Source organism: Vidua chalybeata, chromosome 16 (genome assembly GCF_026979565.1).
Source record: "Vidua chalybeata isolate OUT-0048 chromosome 16, bVidCha1 merged haplotype, whole genome shotgun sequence".
Taxonomy (NCBI): Eukaryota; Metazoa; Chordata; class Aves; order Passeriformes; family Viduidae; genus Vidua; species Vidua chalybeata.
In genome coordinates, this window is record NC_071545.1 from 1,219,608 (window position 1) to 1,243,217 (window position 23,610).

The 23,610-nt window shown below is 47.6% G+C and overlaps 1 protein-coding gene across 6 annotated transcripts in view; it reads right to left on the reverse strand.

The window, feature by feature from the left end:
- PIGQ (phosphatidylinositol glycan anchor biosynthesis class Q) overlaps positions 1-23,610 on the reverse strand; it is a 38,627-nt gene that overhangs the window by 7,035 nt on the left and 7,982 nt on the right. For 2 of the 6 annotated variants that reach the window (XM_053957376.1, XM_053957373.1), the window contains exons 3-10: positions 21,428-21,559; positions 19,754-19,874; positions 13,281-13,407; positions 11,958-12,111; positions 9,294-9,405; positions 6,884-6,964; positions 5,799-5,913; positions 1,730-1,791 (exon numbers count right to left, since the gene is read on the reverse strand). In XM_053957376.1, the coding sequence (XP_053813351.1) occupies positions 1,730-1,791; positions 5,799-5,913; positions 6,884-6,964; positions 9,294-9,405; positions 11,958-12,111; positions 13,281-13,407; positions 19,754-19,874; positions 21,428-21,559 (904 nt within the window). The other 4 variants (XM_053957374.1, XM_053957377.1, XM_053957378.1 and 1 more) reach the window with 4 other exon arrangements.

Consider the following 23,610-nt stretch of genomic DNA (forward strand, 5'->3'; position numbering starts at 1 on the left):
TTGGGTCTGGACTTGGCATTTCAGAGGCACTATCTTAAAAATCAAAGATAATCCCTTGGCTGAACCAGGAGCTGCTTGGGAATGCTCAAAGCCAGCATTATTGATTTCTAATCCATTCCCAGTGCCCCACAGGACAGCTCAGACTATCACCTACAGCTGCAATTATTTTGGGTGTAGGTCCATGCATCCAGCCTGACTTCCACCAGGCACTGCTCCTAGAGGGCTTCCACACAGAGGGGGAAAGCCACTGCAGATTCTCAAGAAGGGCACATCACTGCGTACAATAAATAAGAGTTTCACTTAAAAATAGTTTTTTTTAGATTACCTTCTCCAAAAGCCTGTCAGAAAGTGGGATATTCAGCAGGATTTCTGACACAAGCCCATTTTTCATTTCCATCACCACAAAGAGAGCAAAAAAGTGCCTTTTCTGACTGTCTGCTCATTATTACTGGAACAGACATCTACAGCAGCACTTCTACCTCTTGAGGTGATGACTTGTGCTATATTTCAGATAGAAAATGGATCTTCCTGCAGTGGTCCAAGGAAAATTCATCACAGTCATATGACTCACTGCCTTTGCTCTTTAAGTCATGGTCTTTCCTCTCTGGAGACTCCATCCACCTCATCTCTCACACATACTGATGCCAAAGCCTCTGCTTAGCAGCTCCTATGCCTCATCTCTGGTGTCTGGTTTCCTTTTTCTGGAATCTCCTGGCCACAGAGAATGGCAGATTTTGGTTCTTACACCACTATCCTACCGAAAGGCAGGAGCTGGGAAGACAGCTGGCCTAGAGAATGCTAGTTTTGCCCTAGAAGACATCTGTAGAAGGGATTCCCTCTAGAATTGCTACTAGCTGATTTGCTGGTTCCCTGCTAGCCTGACCTTTGCTGAATTAGAGTGGGACTGGTGGTAGAAAAAGCAAAAGGACTGGAAGCTGCAGTTAAATCCTTCCCACACACTCCCCCAGTGTCCAAGTGCTTTTATAAGTGTTATGCACTACTGGCAGCCTCTCCTCTTTAGGATGCAGAGAGCAAGAAAAGCCTCCCTGGGACATGGCTGTGTTTCTGCTGGGTCAGGAGATGGAAATTTCACTCCTGAAAGTGTAAGTAGAACTTCCCTGCTGCCAACACCTCGTTTCTTTTCAGAAGATAATTTCCTTTAGTATCTTTGATGCCAGAGCGTGGGAGTGGGGGGTTACAAAAGCACAGGTAAGCTTTGCCCATACCCCTCACCAGGGCAATCCTGGAGAAAAGCAGGAGGCCCTTTCCTCGCTCATCTTGCCCAGCCTCTCGTCCTGCTGGCCTCATGGAGCAGCCAAGGCTTTCCAGCACCACTGGAGGGGAAGAGCTTTTCCTGCTGCTTCATTCTGGATGGTTTAACTGCCTTCTTTTGCTTCTCCCAGTGTTCAGCAATTATCACATGAAGCTGCACAGAGCCAGGAGGTGATAATGGCATGAGGTCTTAATCCCAGAAGTAACACAGCTCTGTGTTTCTCCTACTCCCCTTCTTCTACATTTCTCTTCACACCATCCAGGGCAGTGCACTTCCTCCAAACACAGGACACAAGCAGGGCACCAAAAAGCACAGAAAACACTAGCCAGCCACAGCAACACGAGATTATTTCCCTTGTTTCAGCATTTTACAGCTGATAATGTTGAAGTGGAGCCTTTCAGTGGGAGCAGCACAGATGGGCTGGTGTCACTCTGGGGGAAGGCACGGGGGCCTTACCTGCATAAGGAGACGTAAAGGTTTTCCATCCTGCTGCTCAAGGACTCTGAACTTTACTCCAGCTGCAAAAACACAAAACAAGGAAAGCAAACCCATGGTGGGATTGTTGGGGTGTTCTGTGCAGGGCCAGGAGTTGGACTCGATGATCCCTGTGGTCCTTTCCCACTCAGGATGTTCCATGGTTCAATGTCTGGAGCACAGACCATGAATTTGCTGCCCAGTGCTGTTAGCTGAGCACTGATTCCCTAGAAACTGTCTTCAACCTTTCTGGATTTGGGAAAATTCCCCATTTTCAACAGGAAGATGTATTGTCTCTAAAATACTTTAAGCCTAATGACACAGCTCCATTAAAAGTAATCCCTCTCACCTCGAAAACTCAGTCCTAGAGCAAGCACAAAGACTAGAAATCAGCCAGCTAGACCTGAAGATGATAGAGGGACTGGAAAAACCTTCAAATTTTCCCAAATTTCTATCAGAATGGGAACTCCATGTTAGCAGCAGACAGAGAGCCTGTCTTTAATTTGTGCTCATGTGGACAGAGCACGTGCAAATCTCTCCCTCTTTCAGGCTGAGGGAAGGAAGTGGCTGACCTGGAGGCATTAAAACATTTCAAAGCAATCCCTGACCATTAATCCCAGCATCCACATGTTTTTAAGAGGCTAACCCCATCAAACCTGCCACTTTCCTATTTCCTCTTGGATTTGCCTCATTGCCAGTACTGTAAAGATAAATAGGAAAGATTTTGGATGCCACGGGTGACACAGTGCACACACAGATTTAATACAATGTTTCAAAGGTAACAGCTTGGACCAGAGAGGCATTTTTCTTACAAAGATGTTAAATTACTTCACAGAAATAAAATCACCAATCCATCTCTGCAAACCTGTTCCAGCCAAGCATGCCCTGTTATTCTTTCCTGCAGGTAAGAAGATGAGAGAAGACTAAGGCACAGATCAAACACTGACAGGAGCACAAACAGAATAAAACTCCTCACCATTGTAAGTGCCATTGCTGCAGTATCTCTATGACTCTTGAACACTGAAAAAAACCAAAATGCTTTCTCTTTTTCCTCAAGCTTTGAATTAATTAAAATCATATAGTTCACTCCTGGATAGAATGCTCTTCTCTAACACACAGCTCTGCTTTAAACTCTCTCCCCAAATCATAAAACTTTTTCTGTCCAGGACAGGAGGGATTTATCTGCATTTTGCTGGATTATATTGATAGAGGGACTTCCCCAGTGGCTTGAAATAGATGTTTGAGTACCCTGGGCCTCAACAAGCAAATGTGCTGGATGACCAAAGTGCTCAATGTGATTCACAGAGCTTTGGCTATGAGGAAGTGTCTAAGCCATTCCAGGAACTACTTTTCTGGCAGACTTTGTCAGAGAGAGAGACAGAAACAAGCAGGCACTGAAGGTTCAGATATGTGGTTGGGCACTCTGGAGTCTTACTCCAGGAACAGTCCATTATCCCAGCAAATGCTGGTTCTGTAGGTCCTGGCCACACACCTCCCTTCTAAAGCTGCAAGCCAACACTTTCTTAATTAGATTATTTAATTGCTCAAGAGTGTTAAACTTCTAAGAAAATATGAGCACAAAAAGGCTATAAATTCATTTTAGAATGACCTGCAGATGACTGCAGGACTCTGAGCAGTTCCCTCCTCACTGGAAGAGCAGGAAGGCTCAGGCTCCTGCAGATCACTCCAGCACAGAACCCCAAACTATTCCATGACTTCCAGCCAGCTCCAGAGCTTGGGGGTTTGCTTTTCCTGTACAAGGCATCAGCAATGGCACAGGGGAGGTCAGGACATGAATTCATTTGCTTTGTTTCACATGACAACACACTCAAGTGAGAGTTTGTACTCCAGCAATTGTGGCAGGTCCTACAGGACTATGACAAAACCTGTTCCAACATTTCCACTGTGAATGTTGGGAAAGGGAAGTACAGGAAAAATGAGCTGGCCTGTTCACAATCAAACAATGCTGGTAACTTGTGTGTGGACAGTCTGAAACCCCTGAAACCCCTGCTGTTCTTTTTTCATGCTGTGAATCCACATCCCAACCAAGGTGGCACCCCTTGAGCTGGGGCACAGAACTCTTGCACAGAGGACATCAGCTGTGATCTAGATAAAAAAAGTCATAGAAGTCATAAATATTTCACTTTGGATGTCTGGAAAGAAAAAACGCATTTAGTTTCTGGTGTATGGATGGATCACTCACATACCCCTGGCCTGGGCTTCATCAGTGGAGTATTTTGTCAGTTTGGACACTGAGTCAAAGAACTTGGAGGCCACATGCCACAACTGAACTGAGTTGAACTCAACCCCCTTCCTACCAGCAAAAACTATCCATTCATGTTGGTAGAACCACCCTGATGGTGCCTGTAAAATCAGCTGCCCTAACACCTGCCAGACGATGTTTTCTCCAAGTTCTGAGTCTGACAAGGGAGGCAGCACCTCAGCAGTGAGGACACCATGTGATTTGTACTCTCTCAAGTCCTTTGAGTTGGAGTCAACTGCTCCATCTGTTCCTGTTGCCATGCCATGGTTTTGCGCTGGGGCAGGAACAAAGGCTGCAGAAATGCTCAGCGATGCCTCTTCCTCTCACAGACACCAGGGCACTGCAGTGCCAGTTAAGGAACATAGCTGAGAAGTCAATCCCCTGCTTGGGTGGGGGCTTGTTTCCTGCAGCAGAGATCTGGCTGAACAGGAATGAGGAGAAGTAACCTGTGGCCTTACATAACCTAAAGGAATTCATGGTCTTAAACCTCTCAGTGGCACCAAGATTTCCTCCTGCCCTACATCCTGCCCATTACTGGGTCAGTTTTCTTCAGCAGCATCTCCTGTTCCCGAAGACAGCCCTGAAGGGTTTAAGGTGTTTCTGCCAGGAAATTCATAGGAACCTGCTGAAGGCTCCCATGGAAAAGCAACAGAGTTGGTAACATAGCTCGGCTCTACCTTCCCAAAGCTGAGCCTGGCAGTGCTCCAGCAGACAAAGCTGCTGAGGTTGCCTTGAGCTTCCTCTGCCTTTGATGACTGGCCTTGGTTTACTGATGATCAAGCTCTTTCTTCTATGCTAAATTCCTGCTGCATGCTCTTTAAAAGCATGGGAGATAATAATTTAGATGTGCTTGACTGTAACTAGATCAACCATAGCTGTGGACAGTCAAAGACATTCCAAAATGAGTCCTGACCCTGGTGCCAGCCATGGTTTATGGTTACCCAAAGTGAAAAAACAATGACTGGTTTCAAAATGGTGACAGATTAGTCTCAAAAAGGGAATTATTATCTGAACTCTGCCCAGAGCTTTGAAATTCATCCAAACACCAGGGCTTCAGTCAGTCAAAGTCAGCATAGAATTGAAAGAGCTCCATTGATTTGCAACCACTGCAGATCCAACTCTTTGGAACAGCTGATATTCCAAGTATTTTTGTGATTTGGCTTGTTTAAGAGCCCAAATACCCAAAGTTATGAGCCTGTTTCACAGAATCATGGAATATCCTGAGTGGGAAGGGACCCACAGGGATCATCCAGTCCAGCTCCTGGCTCTGCACAGACCCCCCAACAATCCCTCCCTGGGCATCCCTGAGATCATTGTCCAAAGGCTCCTGGAGCTCTGGCAGCCTCAGAGCCGTGCCCATTCCCTGGGGAGCCTGGGCAGTGCCAGCACCCTCTGGGGGAAGAACCTTTCCTGATATCCAATCTAAACCTTCCTTGGCACAGCTCCATGCCATGTTTGACTCACAGAAGTTTTACCTGACCTGGTAGTCTGGAATTGGAATAAAAGATGACCTCGTTTAAATGGTGCTTGTTTGGATGCAATTTTTAGTGGCCAAGGGCTTTCTAAAGGTGCTCCTGATTCTGCTTCAGGTTCAGATTTCTCTCCATTGACATCCTCATCCTGCTCCTTGCAGGAACTGGTTCACAGCAGGGAAACCTGCACAACTCGAGCCTCGGGGTATCTCCCACCCCCACTGCATCCTCAATTCAGGAGTGACCCAGTGCACCAAAATCAAGCACATAATGCAAAATGCTTGAAGTGCTGCAGGGGCAGAGCTGAGGGACTCACCTGCGAGCCTGTAGGATCTGCAGAGGCGAAGGATGAGGGAATAAAGAGGCAGGGAGTCAATCAGGTCCACCAGCAAGTGTATGAGGCCCTGCACAATCACCACCAGCAACCGGAGCTACAAAAACCAATTTAAACAGAACATCTCAGGAAACAGGAGATGAAACACTTGCAAATTCCTGAGCTGAGCTTGGATCTAACACTGCTGTCTGCTAAACTAAGACCTCCCAAAGTGGGTGTGATGTCTGGAAGTGCTGAGCATCCAGACCCTGCGTAAGGGTCCTCAGCAATCTGGGTTTAAGGGGTAACTCAAATGGAGCTCCTACAGCTGGAGATGCTGTGACCAGCAAGGACATGAGAACTATTCCACTTTCAAGAGCCACAGTTGAAAAGGAAGCCCATGTTCCCCCACTTTGAGTCAATTCCATCACTGTGTACCAATGAATGTAAATTCTCCTCTCTCCAACAGTGAGCTGCAACAACTCATTTCAGCCTGAAGAAACCCCTTGTAGAGTTTAAACAAGAGCAGAGCAGGCAGAAATGAGCTTCCTGCTCTGTGCTTTCTGTCCCTGACTAAAGCACCTCCTTTTGTTACACTGCAGTTATTTTCTGCTCCAAGCTCATCTGAAAAGAGAGGGCTCAAAAAAGATGCTGAAAGCATGTGATGGCCACTGTCTGTGGAAAATTTGGCTCCAGGCAGACCACGGAGAGGACTGGTCATATTGGGGAAAGAAAAGAAAAATAAAGAAGTCCAAACCTCTGAGGAAAGCTTTGCTGAAAACATTTAATTCAGCAAGTTAATTCCCTGAAAAAAAAGTTCTGGATCAGACTAGAGAGGCCATCACTGCAGATGTGGATGGAAACATATAAACTTCTGAGAGAAAGAAAGGGGAACAGTTTGTCCTGCTGGCCAGGATTTGCTGGGAATTCCCTTTGGAAAAACACAAACATGAGCTGTGTGAGAATCCTTCCTAAGACACCCACATTTTTATTTTCTTTATGGATGACCATAAATGTCTAGGAAACCACTTCTTACTACCTCAGAAGTGTTTTAGAATGTTTGACTTGTTTCAAGGATTAAATCTTACCAGGGTAAACACCAAATAATACAGTGCAGTTGTAGGCAGCAGGAACAGCAGGATTGTGAACAGCAAAGTGCCAATAAATAACTAGGAGAAAAGGAAACACAATCATGAGCAGAGCAATGGCAAAATAAAATACATTACAAATAAAAAATAGGAGACTCTGAGGCAATGGAAGTTTGCAGGACTCCTTAATGTGGTTTTATCTTGTCTATATGAATAATGCTGTTACCTTGGATATTTTCAGTATTTCTCCTCTCACTGGGCCTTCTTCAAATCTCCTTATTATGGGAGTACATTTGGAAAGATAAATAAAAGCTGGATCCTGACAGCATTTTTCTTTTACAGACAACATTCAAGATTTCCCATCTCAGGCCAGCTTCCTTAGGAAACTAGACTTATGTGATCTTGCAATTTTTCCACTCTCTGTCCCTAAAAGTTTTAGAACCATTGATCAGATTTTACCAGAAAAATGTTGAAAATAACAAAGAAGTGGTAATTTAAATGGTAATTCTGGTAAGAATTGAGAAGTACTTATGTTTCTCCTTGTTTTAGCAGTGCAGGCACCTGGTGCAAACCTGACAGAATTTGGGTGATAAACATTCCCCAAAGCAGCAAATGGCTGAGCTGTCCAGCCACAGGAATTCTGCCTCTTGCTCAGTGGGAAGGTGGGAGAGACAAAGAAGCTGGAGTTGGGGAGCAATATCTAGAGGATGAAGGAGAAAATTCCTTAAGGAAGCAGGTGTCATTAGCTTCACTGCCCACAGAAAAAGTTATTTTTATTCTGGGCCAGCCCAGTTGGCGTAGGTCTAAATAATTCCAAGTGGGAGAATTCAGATTTATACCAAACAGGGACCTGACTCTTCTATTTCCAGTCACCACTTCCAGATCAGAGCGACCACAGGAGCATAGGGCACTGCAACTTCTGCAGAAAGGGACCACCGCTGTGGGATATCAGGAAAGAAAACAACCCAGCAGCCACGGCACAGAGGTGGATCATCATCACAGCTTTAGGGATATAACCAGGAATAGATCACAACCCAATCCATTCTCCTTGCAGCAGTTATTTCTCTCTTCTCCTGTCACACCACTGCAGTTGTTTAAACCTCCAAAAGTCTTTTAAGGTCTGCTTTGAATGTCTCTTCCTACCCAGCCAGCGACACAATTCCCACTGGTCTCCAGAGCAGCAGGATGAAGCCTCAAGTGCCAAACCAATTCTCCTCAAAGTACACAGGGAATGAGCCCTGATGCAAACCTGGCACTGAAGCTTTTAATCACCAAAGAAACAGAAAACCCGCTCTCAGCTGTGGTGCAAGAAGCTCAAGGTTATCTGTTGTAATAGAGAGAGGAGCTGACCCTGCAACTTTCCAAATATTATTGTATTATTTCAGTGATGTTTGCAGCTGCTGGCCTGCAGCAGTCCAGGCTCTGCTGGACTTTTGCATGGCATTTCAGAAACTAAAAAGAGCTTACAGCACTTCACAAAAAATTGCCTCTGCCTGAGTGAGAGTGTGTGGGCCAGGCTCCAGCACAACTTGAATGAAACGGGGCCTTTTAATAGAAACGCTGCCACGGCTGTTACTGTGGCAACACTGTTGGGCACCACATTTCCAACTGCCTCCATCCCTCCCCCATTCCCACTCCAGGCTCGGGAGCTCCAGCACCTGCAGCAGCCGCTGCAGCTCGCCCAGTGCCTGGCACGTGCTCAGGGCAGCTCTGCACTTGTCACAGTTTGGTCCACTGAGCAAGGGAAGGGGTGCTGGAGGGTACAGAAGGGCAAAGGGAAAGGAAGGGATGGGATGGGATGGGATGGGATGGGATGGGATGGGGTGGGATGGGATGGGATGGGATGGGATGGGATGGGATGGGATGGGATGGGATGGGATGGGGTGGGGTGGGGTGGGGTGGGGTGGGGTGGGATGGGATGGGATGGGATGGGATGGGATGGGATGGGGTGGGGTGGGATGGGGTGGGGTGGGGTGGGGTGGGGTGGGGTGGGGTGGGGTGGGGTGGGGTGGGATGGGATGGGATGGGATGCTGGAGAGCATGGATAGAGTGCAGGGTAGGGAAGGGGTGCAAGGAAGGGGTGCAGGGCAGGGAAGAGGCACTGCAGGGAAGGGAAGGGGTGCAGGGAATGGAAGTGCTATAGGGAAGGGAAGGACTGCTGCAGGTAAGGAAGGGGTGTTGGAGGGCAGGGAAGGAGGGCAGGGCAATGAAGGGGTGCTGCAGGGCAGTCAAGGAGTGCTGTAAGGCAGCAGAAGAGCCATGGGCTCAGAGTTGCGGGGATTGCTGGGGTATGTCCTTGTTCTGGGCACCACAAAGGCTCCTGTGTCTGTGTCCCAGTATCAGTCAGAGCAGGATGGGAGGGCAACATCAAGGGCAGTGCCCTGGGGTGTGCCCAGGGCTGTGGCACTACCTGGTCCAGGTCATAGGAGCAGGAATCCACCCGCTGCCGCAGCACGTTCCACTTCTTGCCCCGGAACAGGCGCCACAGAGAGGACAGGCCATAGATCTTCAGGCAGTAGAGCCTGAGCAAAGAGAAGACTCTGCAGCACGGCTGGCAGCTGCCAGCTCCAGCACCACCCAGCTGTCACCAGCACAGCCCCACGCCTACTCACCCACCTGCAGAGCCAGGAGTGGCAAAAGAAATACACTGGGAATGATGCAGATAAATACTCATGGCTCAGTCAACCCCGTCTGGGCTGGTCCCTGGCATGGGGGCTACTGCAGCTAGCTTTGGGCCACTGGAGGGCAATGGCCAGGCCATGCCCTGGAGCTGCAGCAATCACCAGCCTCATGGCAGCACCTTCCCTGCAGCAAAAGGGTGCTGAGGCCCTGGCACAGGGTGCCCAGAGAAGCTGTGGCTGCCTCTGGATCCCTGGAAGTGGCCCAGACCAGGATGGATGGGACTTGGAGCTATCTGGGATAGTGGAAGGTGTCCCTTCCCATGACAGGAGTTGGAATGAGATGAGCTTTAAGGCTTCTTCCAACCCAAACTATTCCATGATTCTATGAAAAGAACCAGTAATCCTATTTCCCCAAGCTCACCTGTGTCTCCCCAGTTCAGATCTGTCCCTTCCCCTGCCTTCAAACCCTTCCAGACAGGGCTGGCCAAGGCCTTACCCCCACACCTGAGTCAATGCAATGCAACTGTGCCTCTCCAGCAGAGATACAAGGGAGAGGAGTGGAGCCCCTGAAGCTTCTCTAGTAACCCACAGCTCTAAAAATCCTTAAGAGTGGGAAGAGAGCAGTGAAATATCTGGTGGCCTCTATTGCACCCCTTCCTTAGGCTTTCAGAACTTGGTGCTATGAGACATGGGGTGACAAGGGGCAGGAAACAGACACCTCTATAGAATAACATCAAGGAAGAAAGAGCCCTTGGGATGGAGAGGAGGCACAAAGAGCCCTGGGCAGCAGTGCCAACATACAGGGATGTAAAGAAAGGGTACATGGCCAGTGTGTGGGGTAGATTAGAGTCTGAGAAAGCCTGAGCTACAAAAGCCAGACTGGCAAGCCAGGCCAGCTAAGGTGTGGAGGCTGCTCAGATTTCACAGCAGCAATGTGAAAGCAGAGGCAAGGAGTTTCATCCAAGAGAAAAATCTGGTTTGAGGAACACCAACTGCTTCAAGGAATTGGCAGGATGCCTCCAGACTGTCAGGCACAGCTTGGTGCACTAATCTCTATGCAGGAGGGAGCCCAGGACAACTCCTCCAGGTTCTGGCACACACCTGCCCATGGCTCTGACTAAGGCCACGCTCTCCCTGCACCCCCTGACATGACACCCAGCGGGTGTTGCTGCAGTGGCACCTGCCCCACCTGCCCTGGTTTCACTCTGCACACACAGGCCTGCCCTCGTTTCACTCTGTGGTTTGCTCCACAAGGGAATCTCAGGCTCCACCAGCACCTGAACCAGCAAATTCTTCCTCCTGCCAGCTGCACGAATTCAAGGGGCTGTGCTGGCTGTGGGTGACTGCTGACTCTTCCTGGCTCTCCATGGGGACAGCACACAGGTGTGCACTCTGTACTTCTGACAAACACAAGACAGGTAGGCTGTCTCCCTGCAGCTCCAGGGAAGAGCAATCAGCTGACAAAATACTTTTCCTACTTCCTACTACCACTCTGAACAACTAGGATGAGCAAGGCCATTCTTCCCAGACCAACACAGAAATTCCAATAATTAGAGGTGTTGGGAAAAGACCTCCCACTCCTGACATTACTGATTCTGGATGTAAGGCCTATGCTCACAACAGACCTGGCTCATAAATCATGTCTCAATATTTCCAACCATTCCCTAAACTACCCATACCTAAAGATTTACTATTTGTGTTGTTTCCTATGTAAAGTCTGAGGAAAGATGATGGCCATTCTGTACTTTATAAGGCAAAAGGTCCTTTATCTCTTGTCCTCCATCTCCCTGGCAAGCTCATCCTGTGACCTGTGGGACTCCTTGGTGCAGCACAAATTAGAGGAGAGCAGGAACAGAGCACAGTGATGGGCACCTTTTGCACAGGAAGTCCAACATGCCCCAGATGTGCCCTGAAGCCCCCTGCACTCATTCAGAGCCTCTGCCCAGCTCTCAGGCCACAGACCCTCCAGACAATGACACCAGGATAGTGTCACAGACCTCCTGTAACCCCAAACCTGCCACCTGTGCTCCACAGTGCAGGCAAGGACCTCTGAAGCAGAGTAGAGACAGGGATTTTGGGGCTTCTCCAAAACTACAGGGGTACCCCTCTCCTCCTCCTGTTCTCCAGTTCCCCTCCAAATCTCTATCAGGGTGCAATGGAGGAGAGTACTATGAGGCTGAATCAAAGGGATGGGGTGAGCTGCTTTCTTGTCCTCTGCCTGTCATGTAGTTTCATTTTTCCAGGTCACTACCAGGACTGATAAATATCTAAATGGAGGAGAAATTAAAGATGGGTTGCTTGTACTACTGTGGCCATCATTTCTACAGGCTTAAAAGACTGCAAGAAATTATTGTGGGTTAAACTGTGAATTCAGGAGAATTACACCAGGACTGAATACTTCACCACAGCCTCAGGTGTTTCCAAACAAAGCCCAGAGAGGGAGGGGGACTCACCTGGCCCCGTAGACATAGAAGCAGTATATGTGGAAGGTCAGGAGTGCAATGATGTCGGAGAGGATGCAGAGAGCCACAGTCAGGCCCAGACAAGCCGAGAGCCCCACGTACCACAGGATCATCTCAATGAAGGGGGACAGCAGGTGGATGTAGCCTGGTGGACATGGCAGAGGGTCAGTGTTCGACTGGGTCATCTCCCTCTTGACCCTCTCAAAAGGCTGATTCCCCTTGCCCTAGAACATTGCTCCAGAAATCAGAGCCATGGAAACATGAACCTAAAAACACAACTCCACAGAAGTGAAGCTGGAAAACTCTTTTAGATGCCATCTTCTCTTTAGGAGGGCCAAAAAAAACTCTCCTTCTGCCCAAGTTTCTGCCCCAAGGTGGGGCAGCACTGGGAGAATGGGGAGGAGTGTGCACAGCTTGAACACAGCAGTCACCTTTCTTCATGAGATTTCATGGAATTAGCATATCATGGTTTGGGTTGCAAGGCACCTTAAAGATCATTTAGTGCCACCCCCCTGCCATGGGCAGGGACACCTTCCACCAGACCAGGTTGTTTCAATCCCTACCCAATCTGGCCTTGAACACTTCCAGGGATGTAACATTTATTTTTCTACATTTGTGTCCAGGTTCTTAAGTACATTTTTAACTGCACACATCAACCTTTACTGCAACTATTCCTGTTTTTCTGCTCTTCCCACAAAAGCCACTTCATATGGCTTTTGTAAAATACAGCAGTATGGACAGTCTCTTTCATTACCAAAGTGGGGCAAAGTCACAGAAACAAGACCATACTTGACTGGTGAGCAAAGTAAATCAGTAAAATAACTATGGAGTTCATGTCCATCATGCCTGCACCCCTCCATCAAGGATAACAAGAGCGTGTTATTTCAAGGAAGAAACTGAAATAATAAAATTGCACTAAGCTGAAGTTGGTGATAGCACAGGGCTGGCACTTGCATCCTTGCACATTTCTCATTCCTAGAGCTGCCTCTCACATGGCAAAGACCACAAAACCCTACAAAAAAACCTCACAGCAGTGCCTTCCCTTGGACACTCACCACCAGTGACACCAAGGAACTAAGCCCCAGCAGCATCCACACTTCTTGCAGAGCATCAAAACCAGCACTTTATTTAATATGCATGAATTCCTTGTGTGGGAATCCAACTTTGGCTTCAGTTCCCACAGCAGGAAGACTCCCAGACAAGTCTGTACTTGCAGAAGTGCATTTTGATTCATTACTCACCTCTAGGCAAACATTAAACACTCAGAGGGAAGAGATGAAAAGGGAGTCTGGAAAGTTAAACAATTTCACTTACTGATCCAAAGATGGATGTGATAAAGGAAGAAGCGGCCCAAAACTTGATCCAAGGCTCGGTTCATTTTCAGTCCAGCTGGTGCTCCCATCAGCCACTGGAGCAGGTCCTGCAGCTCTTCAGCTACGTGCTGCAAACACAAGGAAGCCAGGCCATGGAGAGAAAAGACTGCAATCACACTGAACAGGACCAGTGCACTGTAACTGCTGCCCCCTCAAGTATTCCACCACAACCTTCAAACCAATGTGAAAAAATCCAAACAACTACCTAAATCAGAAATGCACTTTTATTAACTCCTCACTGAATTAAACACAACAACTGAGAGGAACCTGAATTGCTTTCGTGGTCTCTGTGCTGGGACCATGGAACTATGTCACCTCTGGCCACCTCTGGAAGGTTTGCACAGTGGGATTTCTTGGGGTAATGAGAGTTCTGGAAATAGATGGCAAATGCTGGTGCACATATCCACTTCTGGGGACAGTCAGGTGAAAAGTCAGAGCTGAGTTTGGGGAAAGCTGTTAGGATTTCAAAAGTGAGGGAAGATGGCAGTGCACTAATGGTCAATTTTTATAAACAATCAGTGTTTGTTTGGAGCAGGGTAGAAAACACAATTACATAAATGTATTTCATGCACAAACTCTCTTGATACTTTGTGGTGTACTAGGCAATAGCCCTGATCTTGCTTATCACTCTCTGCAGGCTTCATGGACAGGTACTTCATGGCATCCCAGCAACAAAGCAGCCTTGGAATCACTGAGGAAAAACACTAACAGAGGTCCTCCCCACATCACTGAATGAGAAAATCATTATGGTTGGAAAAGCCCTCTAACAACAAGTCCTATGAACCTAATACTGCCAGGTGCACCACTAACCTACATCCCCAAGTGCCACATCCACATGGCTTTTTGAACACTTCCAGTGACTCCACCACTGTCCTGGGGAACCTGTTCCAATGCCTGACCACCCTTTTCATAAAGGAATTTTCCCAATATCCAATTTAAACCTCCCCTGATGCAACTTGAAGCTGTTTCCTCCTGTCTTGTCCCTTGTTACCTGGCTGTCCTCTCCTGTCAGGAGTTGTGCAGAGCCACAAGGTCCCCCCTGAGCCTCCTTTTCTCCAGCTGAGCCCCTTTCTCAGCCCCTCCTGGTGCTCCAGCCCCTTCCCAGCTCTGTTCCCTTCTCTGGACCTGCTCCAGGCCCATGTGCTGTCACTTCATTGCTGCAGAACAAACCAAATCCCAGCTCTGGGCTTGTTCTTCCCTACCTCAAATGTGTGCCCCAGACCCTTCACTGAGGGCTGCTATTCACTGCTTCTGGTGATTTTAGCCCAGGCTGGTGTTATTTTTTGATTTTCTCTCTCCACTACTCCACACTCCCCTTGCAGTTGGGTGATTTTTCTTCTCAGAACTTCACACCTGCCCTGCTCCCCTGAGCTGAAACCATTGCTGAGCTCCAGTTACCAAGCTCTGACCTGAGGGAGCTGATAACCTTCAGCAAACAGGTGGGGAAAATGTCTGGAAGAAGTGACCTCTTACACTGTCCCACATGGACAGAGATTGTGAGGAAAAGCCCTTTTTCTCCATAAATCCCACTTACAGCCCATGCAAGTGAAGGGCACTGAAAACTGCCCATGTGCAGAACCACCAAACCTCACTCTCTAAAGCTGATGCACTGTAGCCTACTTTCCTTATCATTCACGTGTATAACTTCCCTATGAAAAAAATATTTCCAAGGAATGGTTCCATTTTCTTTATTAACCAACAGATCCTGGCAAAAAGAGTTTGTAAACATTTACTTTTAGTGCAGTGGCAAAATTAATGTTTCCATTTTCAACTTCTCTTGTCTTTCTATTCCCTTCCTTTTCCGTCTGTCTCACTGCAAGTCAGGACTGATTGGATCCCATGGAGCTCACCTCTGTGGCTGAAAAGCATTTGCTGCTTTATAAATAGACTGGTTTTAATATTTAAAGTGTTGGATTGGTAACTTAGAAAAAGCATTTGGGGATTTTAATGAAATATTTAAATGCTTGAAAGCAGTCCTTCAGCAAGGCTGAGTTTTAGCATGGAGTATTTCTGGAGGCTGCCAGTCCCAGAGGTGCTGCTAAACCCTGACAGGGGCACGTAGCCCTGGGAAGGTGCCCTACCTTGCTGTTATCTAGCTGGGCAAGACATCTCAAAACAGAGTCCTGAGGCATAACCTTGCAGGTTGTTTTCCAGACAGATATTTTAGGAGTGATCAATAGAAAGCAGAATCAGGAAAGGTGACAGTGAGTCCGATTCTCCTCCTTCAGTCATGAATACTGAATGTGGGCGTATTAATAAATCAGATACAGTGGTTTGGAAGTGTTTCATAACAGGGTACTGGGACATGACCCAGCTGGAGAGACTGGTGCTAACGAGGGTTAGATGAGCTCACTGTGGAAATATTCTCTTTTCTGTCATGCTCTTCCTCCTGGTTTGCATGTGCAGAAGACTAATGCTGACGTGACACGGCTGGAGAAGGACACACAGGGCACTGTGATGCTCCAGGGAATGGAGCTGGGGAAGGGTCAGGAGCACCAGGAGGGGCTGAGGGAGCTGGAAAGGGGCTCAGCCTGGAGAAAAGGAGGCTCAGAGGGGACCTTGTGGCTCTGCACAACTCCTGACAGAAGAGGACAGCCAGGAGGGGTCTGGCTCTGCTCCCAGGGAAAGGGGACATGAGAAGGGGAAGCAGCCTCAAGTTGCACTAGCAGAGGTTTACATTGGATATTGAGAAAATTTCTTCACTGAAAGGGTGATGAGGCACTGGCACAGCTGCCTGGGGCAGTGATGGAGTCCCCATCCCTGAGGGCCCTTGTGGACAGGGGCTAGTGGTGAACACAGTGGTGCTGGGCTGATAGTTGGACTTTATCCTAAAGGTCTTTTCCAGCTTTAAGGGTTCTATCTGGTGCAAGTTAGAGCATGCAGAGCCAAAGCCTTCCCTATCAGACACACCTGCCCTGTGGCTGTTGCAGGTGGTTGGGGCTCTAAGATACACCATTTTATTTATTTTTCAGGAAGTGCTCTCTCTGCTTGCTTTGTTTATAGATCAGTGGAACAAGACTGACTAGGAGCATACATCTAATTATCTCCAAGCCCCAGTAAAGCTTTTGCAGGCACAATCTATGACAAATATGTAACTGTTTCAAACAGATTGCAACTTAGGAAAAAGAGACATCTGCAAGGATAAAAGAGATAAAGGGAAAAAAAAAAGGAGATCATTTATAAGCAGTTCTGTTTAAAACCAGTGCAGAGCTTTGAGTCAGGTATTTCTGAAAGAAGGCTGTCCTGTGGAAGGCAAAAGCAAGGACAACCATTGGGAAGCTTGGTGGGATCAAGAGAAGGAGGAAGGTAGGAGTTGTGAGGGCACCTACAGAGAGAAGATTATTCAAGTTTTCCATTTTGGATTTGAAAGTCTGCTTCAAAAATCAGTCTTTCCTAACAGCTCCTTGCCAGTTACTCCCCGGGTGTCTCTGAATCACATCTGCCTCACTGAATAACAAAAGCAGCTTGTTATTACAGCCAGCACAGTACAGCTCACCACGCTGGGAAAGTGGGAGCTGCACTCAGGGATGTCATGTGCAGCATCAACAATTGCCACCCAAGTGCTGATTTGGGATCCATTTTATCAGAGGATGACAAGGGATGGCCAAGGAACACAGCTTGAACTCCTGGCAGCAGGCTGAGCTTGTGACCCTGGCAGTGCTGAGAGTCAAAATAAACCACCTGCACTGCTTCCTTCCAGAGAGATGCTGGTTGGAAAAAAACCCGAGCACTGTATCCAGGCCCCACACAGCTGGGATTTTGTCAATGTTAAAATCAATCAACCAAACCAATACGGTTATGTGTTATATAAAGGTAGCCTGTCAATATTAAAATCAAGAAGGTTAAAGTGAGGTTATGTATATAGCCTTATTATACATAACAATCTTATTATAATAGCAACACAGAATATCCTGAGTGGGAAGGGACCCACAGGGATCATCCAGCCCAGCTCCTGGCCCTGCCCAGACACCCCAACAATCCCACCCTGGGCATCCCTGAGATCATTGTCCAAATGCTCCTGGAGCTCTGGCAGCCTCAGGGCCGTGCCCATTCCCTGGGGAGCCTGGGCAGTGCCCAGCGCCCTCTGGGGCAAATGAGATATCCAATGTTCTATTTACCAACAGACACAGAGGTGTAGGGTCAGTGCTATCAGCATATCTGGGCACAGCTCAAAGCAGAAGAGTGTTAGGGAAGGAGCAGGGGCTCTCTGCACACAGGGAATGCTGAGTTACTGAACTTGGCAACACACAAGCACTTGAGAAAACCCAGTGATGGGAATAATGCAGACCAGATGGACACTCAGCAGCAGAGAGGAAACCTACTGCTGAATGGCTGAGGGGAGATTTTGCTGTCATACTGGAAAAGAAGTGGTGCTGGCTTGCACACCACATGCTAAAGTCATTGGTATATTTTGGGATCACTCAGATCTGTATTTTTTAAGGCCTGCACATAATGCATATAAATCAATGCCCAGCAAAGGGAGTAAGAAGACTCCAAATGATTTTATGCCCACAATCTCATATGCTTGAAAGAAGAAAGTAAGGCTGGAAAAAAGAAGAATTGTGAGTGGCCTGAACTGATAAGCCTGGAAAAACAGGGAAGAAAGGCACTGACTGGCTATCAGCCCCCCCCAGACATGGAGGAGTCAGCACTTCCAGGAAGGAAAGCAAACAGCTCTTGGTGATAGCCAGGTAACAGAGTCCAACATGGAGGAGACTTGGTGAAGATAGCTGTCACTGTGATGCAAATGTTGAGTGAAAGATGAGCTAAATTACTGAAAGAGGAACAAACAAGCAACCCTCACAAGAAAGCCTGTCCAGGACAGGTGCTGGGGTTGAACACACCTTGAACACAGAGAGCGTCCATCTGCCAAAGTCACTGGGCAGATGGAATCCCTCCCAGAGCCACCTGTGCAACCAGGAATGCAGCCAAAGCCACTTCCCTGCAAACTTGTTAAGAAATCAGATTTCTGAGAGCTGGGCACTTCCAATAATCCCAAAGGGAAAGCTCTAGAGAACTTAAAACTTCTCCAGCTGAAGTATCTGTAAGGGAAAAGATGTAGGAATAAGGCTTAGAAGAATATTTGCAGTGTATAGCTCAAACGCAAGACCAAGTGTCCTGCAATAGATGTGGCTCTCTCTACCCACCACTGCTGCTGAGTACTGTCTACAGCACACATGCTGTCCTTAAAAGTTTGACTATGAAAGGTAAGAAAACCAGCAATAATTCTGATCCACAGCTATGCTGGACAATCCATACATGCTTTCTGAAAGTCCAGCATGTACAAGAATGATCAGAGACCTTGCAATAATTAAGGAGTTAGACATGAATCAAAAAGATCATCGTCAAGGAAAATGGTCTTCCCAGGAAATGCAGCATAAGTAGGAAAAAATAAACTGCTGCTGGAATTCTCTGATCAAAATCAAATTCTTCCCAACCAAGAAGCTGGAGAAAGAACAGAGAGAAGACATTATCCAGCTACTAGAAAGAAACCAATGGAAAGATCCATTCAGAAATGAAAGAAAAGTGGGCAGAGAAAGGATTAGGCTGTGCAGCTGCATGGCAGGGCTCAAAATTGGCTGCACATGTAATCCCAAGACACAGAAGCTCTTAAAAGAGAGCTGACCCTGACCTCAGATTAGTGGTCTGGTCTCCAGCCTCTAAAGTATGTTCCTTACTGCCACTAAACAGATACACTGGAGCTCTGCACCTAAAATGAACCACCAGAAGAGCAGGACAGTGTGAATCATACTCGCTATCTGTGAATTTCTGATGATGTTGAGGGATTTCAGTGAGCAAGAGGAGTTATGTTTAAGAAAATCACAACACATGGCAGGTTTTCCTAGTTTAGCCATATCCCAGAGCTCTTAGGCAGGATTTCAGGTGTTTGTACCCTGACCAGCAAAGCCTTTGGACTTCCCCATGAAACTCCTTCCACAAGCACAGCTGCACTGCTTATCATATTTGACTTTCCAGCAGTTTATCAGACTCAACCCAGGTTACAGCTTTTTTTTCACCACGAACAACCCATATAGTAACAACTTGAGGACACTTTCTGTTGACTCCAGAAAAAAAAAAAAAAAAAAAAAAAAAAAAAAAAAAAAAAAAAAGCACTATGGCTCCATAGTGGCTCCCAACCTGTAGCTGCAGAGCTCTGCCCAAGCCATAATTGTTCTTTAGAAGCTGGAGGAGCCCTCCCATAAACATCTAATTACTATTCACAGCACATGCAAAGCAGAGCTGAGTTTCTTTTGAGCAGCCCCAACAGGCCTGATTTGAAGATTTCACTGTTCTTGAGGAGACCTAATTTGCATGACTTCAGACAGGTCTCTCTGAAAGCTTGTGTGTGAGGCATTGCCTCCTTAACAACCAACCCAGAGCAGGTGAAAGGGGATCAGATTTGGCCAGACTTACGTCAGCCACAGGGATGAGAGTGTCAGCAAGGTGACCAATGCGGTTCTTCCTGTACAGCCACGACATCAGCAGTATCCCCAGGGCCACATCAATCAGCAGAGACACAAAGATGTTGGCTTTCCTGCAGGCAGGGTAGAGAAAAACAGAGTTAGAGAAAAAGGAAGGACAGTGTTTAATGTTTCAATGACAGTTGTTTGCTTCGCTTATGTAGCACCTTTAATGTCCCAGGGACACCAGGACAACTCACTGCAGAGGAACAATTTTGGAATCTTTTCACTTCCACTGGTGTGCTGCTCCTCATGTAGCCAAGCACAGGAGAGGTTTGTTCAGCCTGGAGAAGGGAAGACTGAAGGAGCCCTCACAGCTGTTTACAGCTCTCTCCTGAGGAGCAGCTCCGATCTGTGACCAGGGACAGGACCCAAGGGAATGGCTGGAGCTGGGCCAGGGCAGGTTTAGACTGGATATCAGGAAAGGTTCTTCCCCCAAAGGGTGCTGGGCACTGCCCAGGCTCCCCAGGGAATGGGCACAACCCTGAGGCTGCCAGAACTCCAGGAGTGCTTGGACAATGATCTCAGGGATGCACAGGGTGGGATTGATGGGGTGTCTGTGGAAGGGCCAGGAGCTGGGCTGGATGATCCCTGTGGGTCCCTTCCCACTCAGGATATTCTGTGATTCCATGATTCTAAACTCAGAGCCTGTCACACCACAAAACCTTTCTTAGTAGGGAGCAAAGACGGGATTGAAGCTACAAAGAGGAATGTTAGACAGAAAGGTATACACACACTCAGGGGGGATTTACCAATTACCAGTACCAAGGGCAGCAGCACTTGGCACATTCACATTGAGATCAGTTGGCTTTCCCAGATGAGGCAATAAATAGTGGGTATGGGTTCATACACAAACCCAGAAGGGCTGCTGAGCTGCCCCTTCCTTGCTAGAGCTTCTGAATGGAATTCCATGACGTGAGCTATTCAGGAATCAGACTGAACAACCACAGTTACTTTTGGCCTTCAAATCTGTTAATCTATTTTAAGTGTTCCCTGGGAGTCTATTACTGCAGGATCAGAGAACCACACAGAACAAGGCTGGCTGTGGAAGAGCCGTAGGGCATCCAATATCTGTCTCAGATCTCTGCTCTGTTCCTCTCACTGTTCTGCATGTTTGCTTTTTCTCTTACACTTTGTTACTGTTCTAACCGTGTAAGTGGAGTCTCTGGTCTGCAGTTTCTGCACAAAAAGCTTCCCCAAAAGAGTGGGTGAAAAAGGGGAGCACTTAAACCTTTCTGCTCTTATGAAAAGTGCCACTGAACACTGATGGATGGCCGTGGTTGACAGCAGCACATGTGAAAGCAATGAGCCTGTGGGAGTAGTGACAGCAAAGCACTCACACATGGGTGCAGTACAAGCTTTTGGGATGCAATATCCCAGTTGCCTTTCCTGGGCTAGGGAAAAAGGCAGGTATCTGGCAAAAGGCATGATTAACACATAAAAATACAAATATATATGCATATGAATACAGTGCAGAGTAAAGATATGCAAACTAGCAGGGAATAGAGCAACATGATAGGGTGCAGTGAGGACCTAGTACTGTCCAGGCATGGGATCCATGGTTTGGGTTCCCCACAGGAGACAGGAATAGAGCCAAGACACACACAACTTTACATATACTCCATACCTCATCAGCTGACTTTGGTTTTGAGCCTTCTTGTTGCTGCTGATGACCTGGAGGTGCTGCAGGCGATGTCCCAGCTGCTCACAAGTTGAGAGTTTGCTCCACAAGAAAGACAAAGGCCAAAACTTCAGCACCCTGCAGAAACACATGGGAATGTCTCCTCTTGCCTTTGCCATGCAGCAGGCAGGCCAGCATCCATGCAAAAAAGTCAGTGTGAAGTTAAGGTTATGCAACCAGAGCTGGTGATTAGATGTTAATGACTCTCTGAAAGGTTAACAGAATTAAGGCAGCCTTGCCAGACTAAGACATGCAGGCAAACCAAGCTCTCATTTGCACTCTGTCAAACCATGTCTCACTCTTCCAAGGAAGCCACAAAGCAATCCTGATTCCAACCTCTGCTTTTGGATGCATCACTGTGCTTGCACAATGCTCCAGTCTCCAGGAGAGCAGAGTCAAGTTGTGTTCAGTGCAACAATACAACACGGTGTAACTGCTGCACAAACCCCAGTGTTACTCATCACGGATCACGGAATGGTTTGGGTTGGAAGGGACCTTAAGGCTCATCTCATTCCACCCCCCTGCCATGGGCAGGGACACCTTCCACTGTCCCAGGCTGCTCCAAGCCTTGTCCAACCTGGCCTTGGGCACTGCCAGGGATCCAGGGCCAGCCACAGCTGCTCTGGGCACCCTGTGCCAGGGCCTCCTCACCCTCCCAAGGAACAAAGCCTTCCCAATATCCCATCTAACCCTGTCCTCTGGCAGTGGGAAGCCATTCCCCCTTGTCCCTTCCCTCCATATCTTGTTCAAAGTCACTCTCCAGCTCTCCTGGAGCCCCTTTAGGCACTGGAAGGGCCTCTAAGGTCCCCCAAGAGCCTTCAGGTCTCCAGGTGAACCCCTCCAGAGTAGAGGTGATCACAAGCCTTTGCGTGGTATGAGCCTCATATAACAAACAACTGTGCCTTACATGCAGTTTATGTCCCTTCCCCCACCTCTTTTCTTTTTTCTTCCCTTCTCTTTTTTTTTTTTTTTTTTTTTTCCCTTTATTACTTCCAAATTCTTTTTTCAGGGTCTTCACTTCTACCTCCTCTCCATTGCCTTGCAGTGACCAGCATTATGTAGATAACACAACATTTAGCATTTAATTAGGTTTCAAAGTTAACATCCACATTAGGCCTGTAGGGGAGGAAACAGTCACAAGGTTCTTTTCTTATGACTCAGAAGAAAAGTACAAAATGATGCTCAATTATTTTGGGGAGTTACTTTTATTACCACACAACCTATAAAGCAAGGACAGTTGGTGATTTGTGCAGGCTGAAGTGACACAGTACTGGGAACAAGCTGGTCACAGAAACCACAGCAACACATGGCACCAAGTTTGGTTTGGGGGATAAATTCTAATGTGGATCTAATCTGGATCACTTCTCCCCTGTACAAAGGAGTACACTCCACCAGTCAGTGCAGTTGTTGCACTACTTTCACAGTGTTTTGCTGTTTTTTGTTACGGGTCCAGGAATCCACAGTCACTTTTAGTCACTTCATTTACTCTCCTGTACTGCTTTGGCACAGTTTTTGAGGTTACTTTCATTTCACACGATACCATTATTCCTTATATACTGCTTCACCCTGAAAATTGCACAGTTGCTTGGATCATTACTGAGCATGGCCTGGAGATGGATGTCCCTGCAAACTGTGCGTGCCTTCCATGTATTTCACCCGGAGCTTGCCAGCCCATGCCCAGCAGCAGATGCCTCCATGACTGGCCAGGATGAGCACACTGGGGTGCCCACTGCTATTTACACAATTCACACCAATCACAAGGGTATGGTTCCTCCAAACCCTGCTCAGTTCCCTGGGGCTGCTGTCCCTTTCCTCCCCACACCCTCCCGAGCCCTTTGAACCCCACTTTGTGCATTGTTTGTCAGCTTAAGGACCAGAGTGTTGAAGTCCCCCTCTTCCCCCTCCCTCTCCATTCAAATTTCAGACACATTGGGTTTGAAACACATGCAGTGTACTGTGAATCATTCTTAATTTGAGGTCTCCAAGTTACTCAGCTCTGCGCTACAGCCTCCCACCTTGGAGACAAATGAATGCACTGTTCCTCAGCTGACTTGTCAGGAGGAGGGAGCTGAGGCGGTGGAGAAAAGAGCACCGTGCAGGGGAGGGAGAGGGGGTGACTGCTCTGGCCA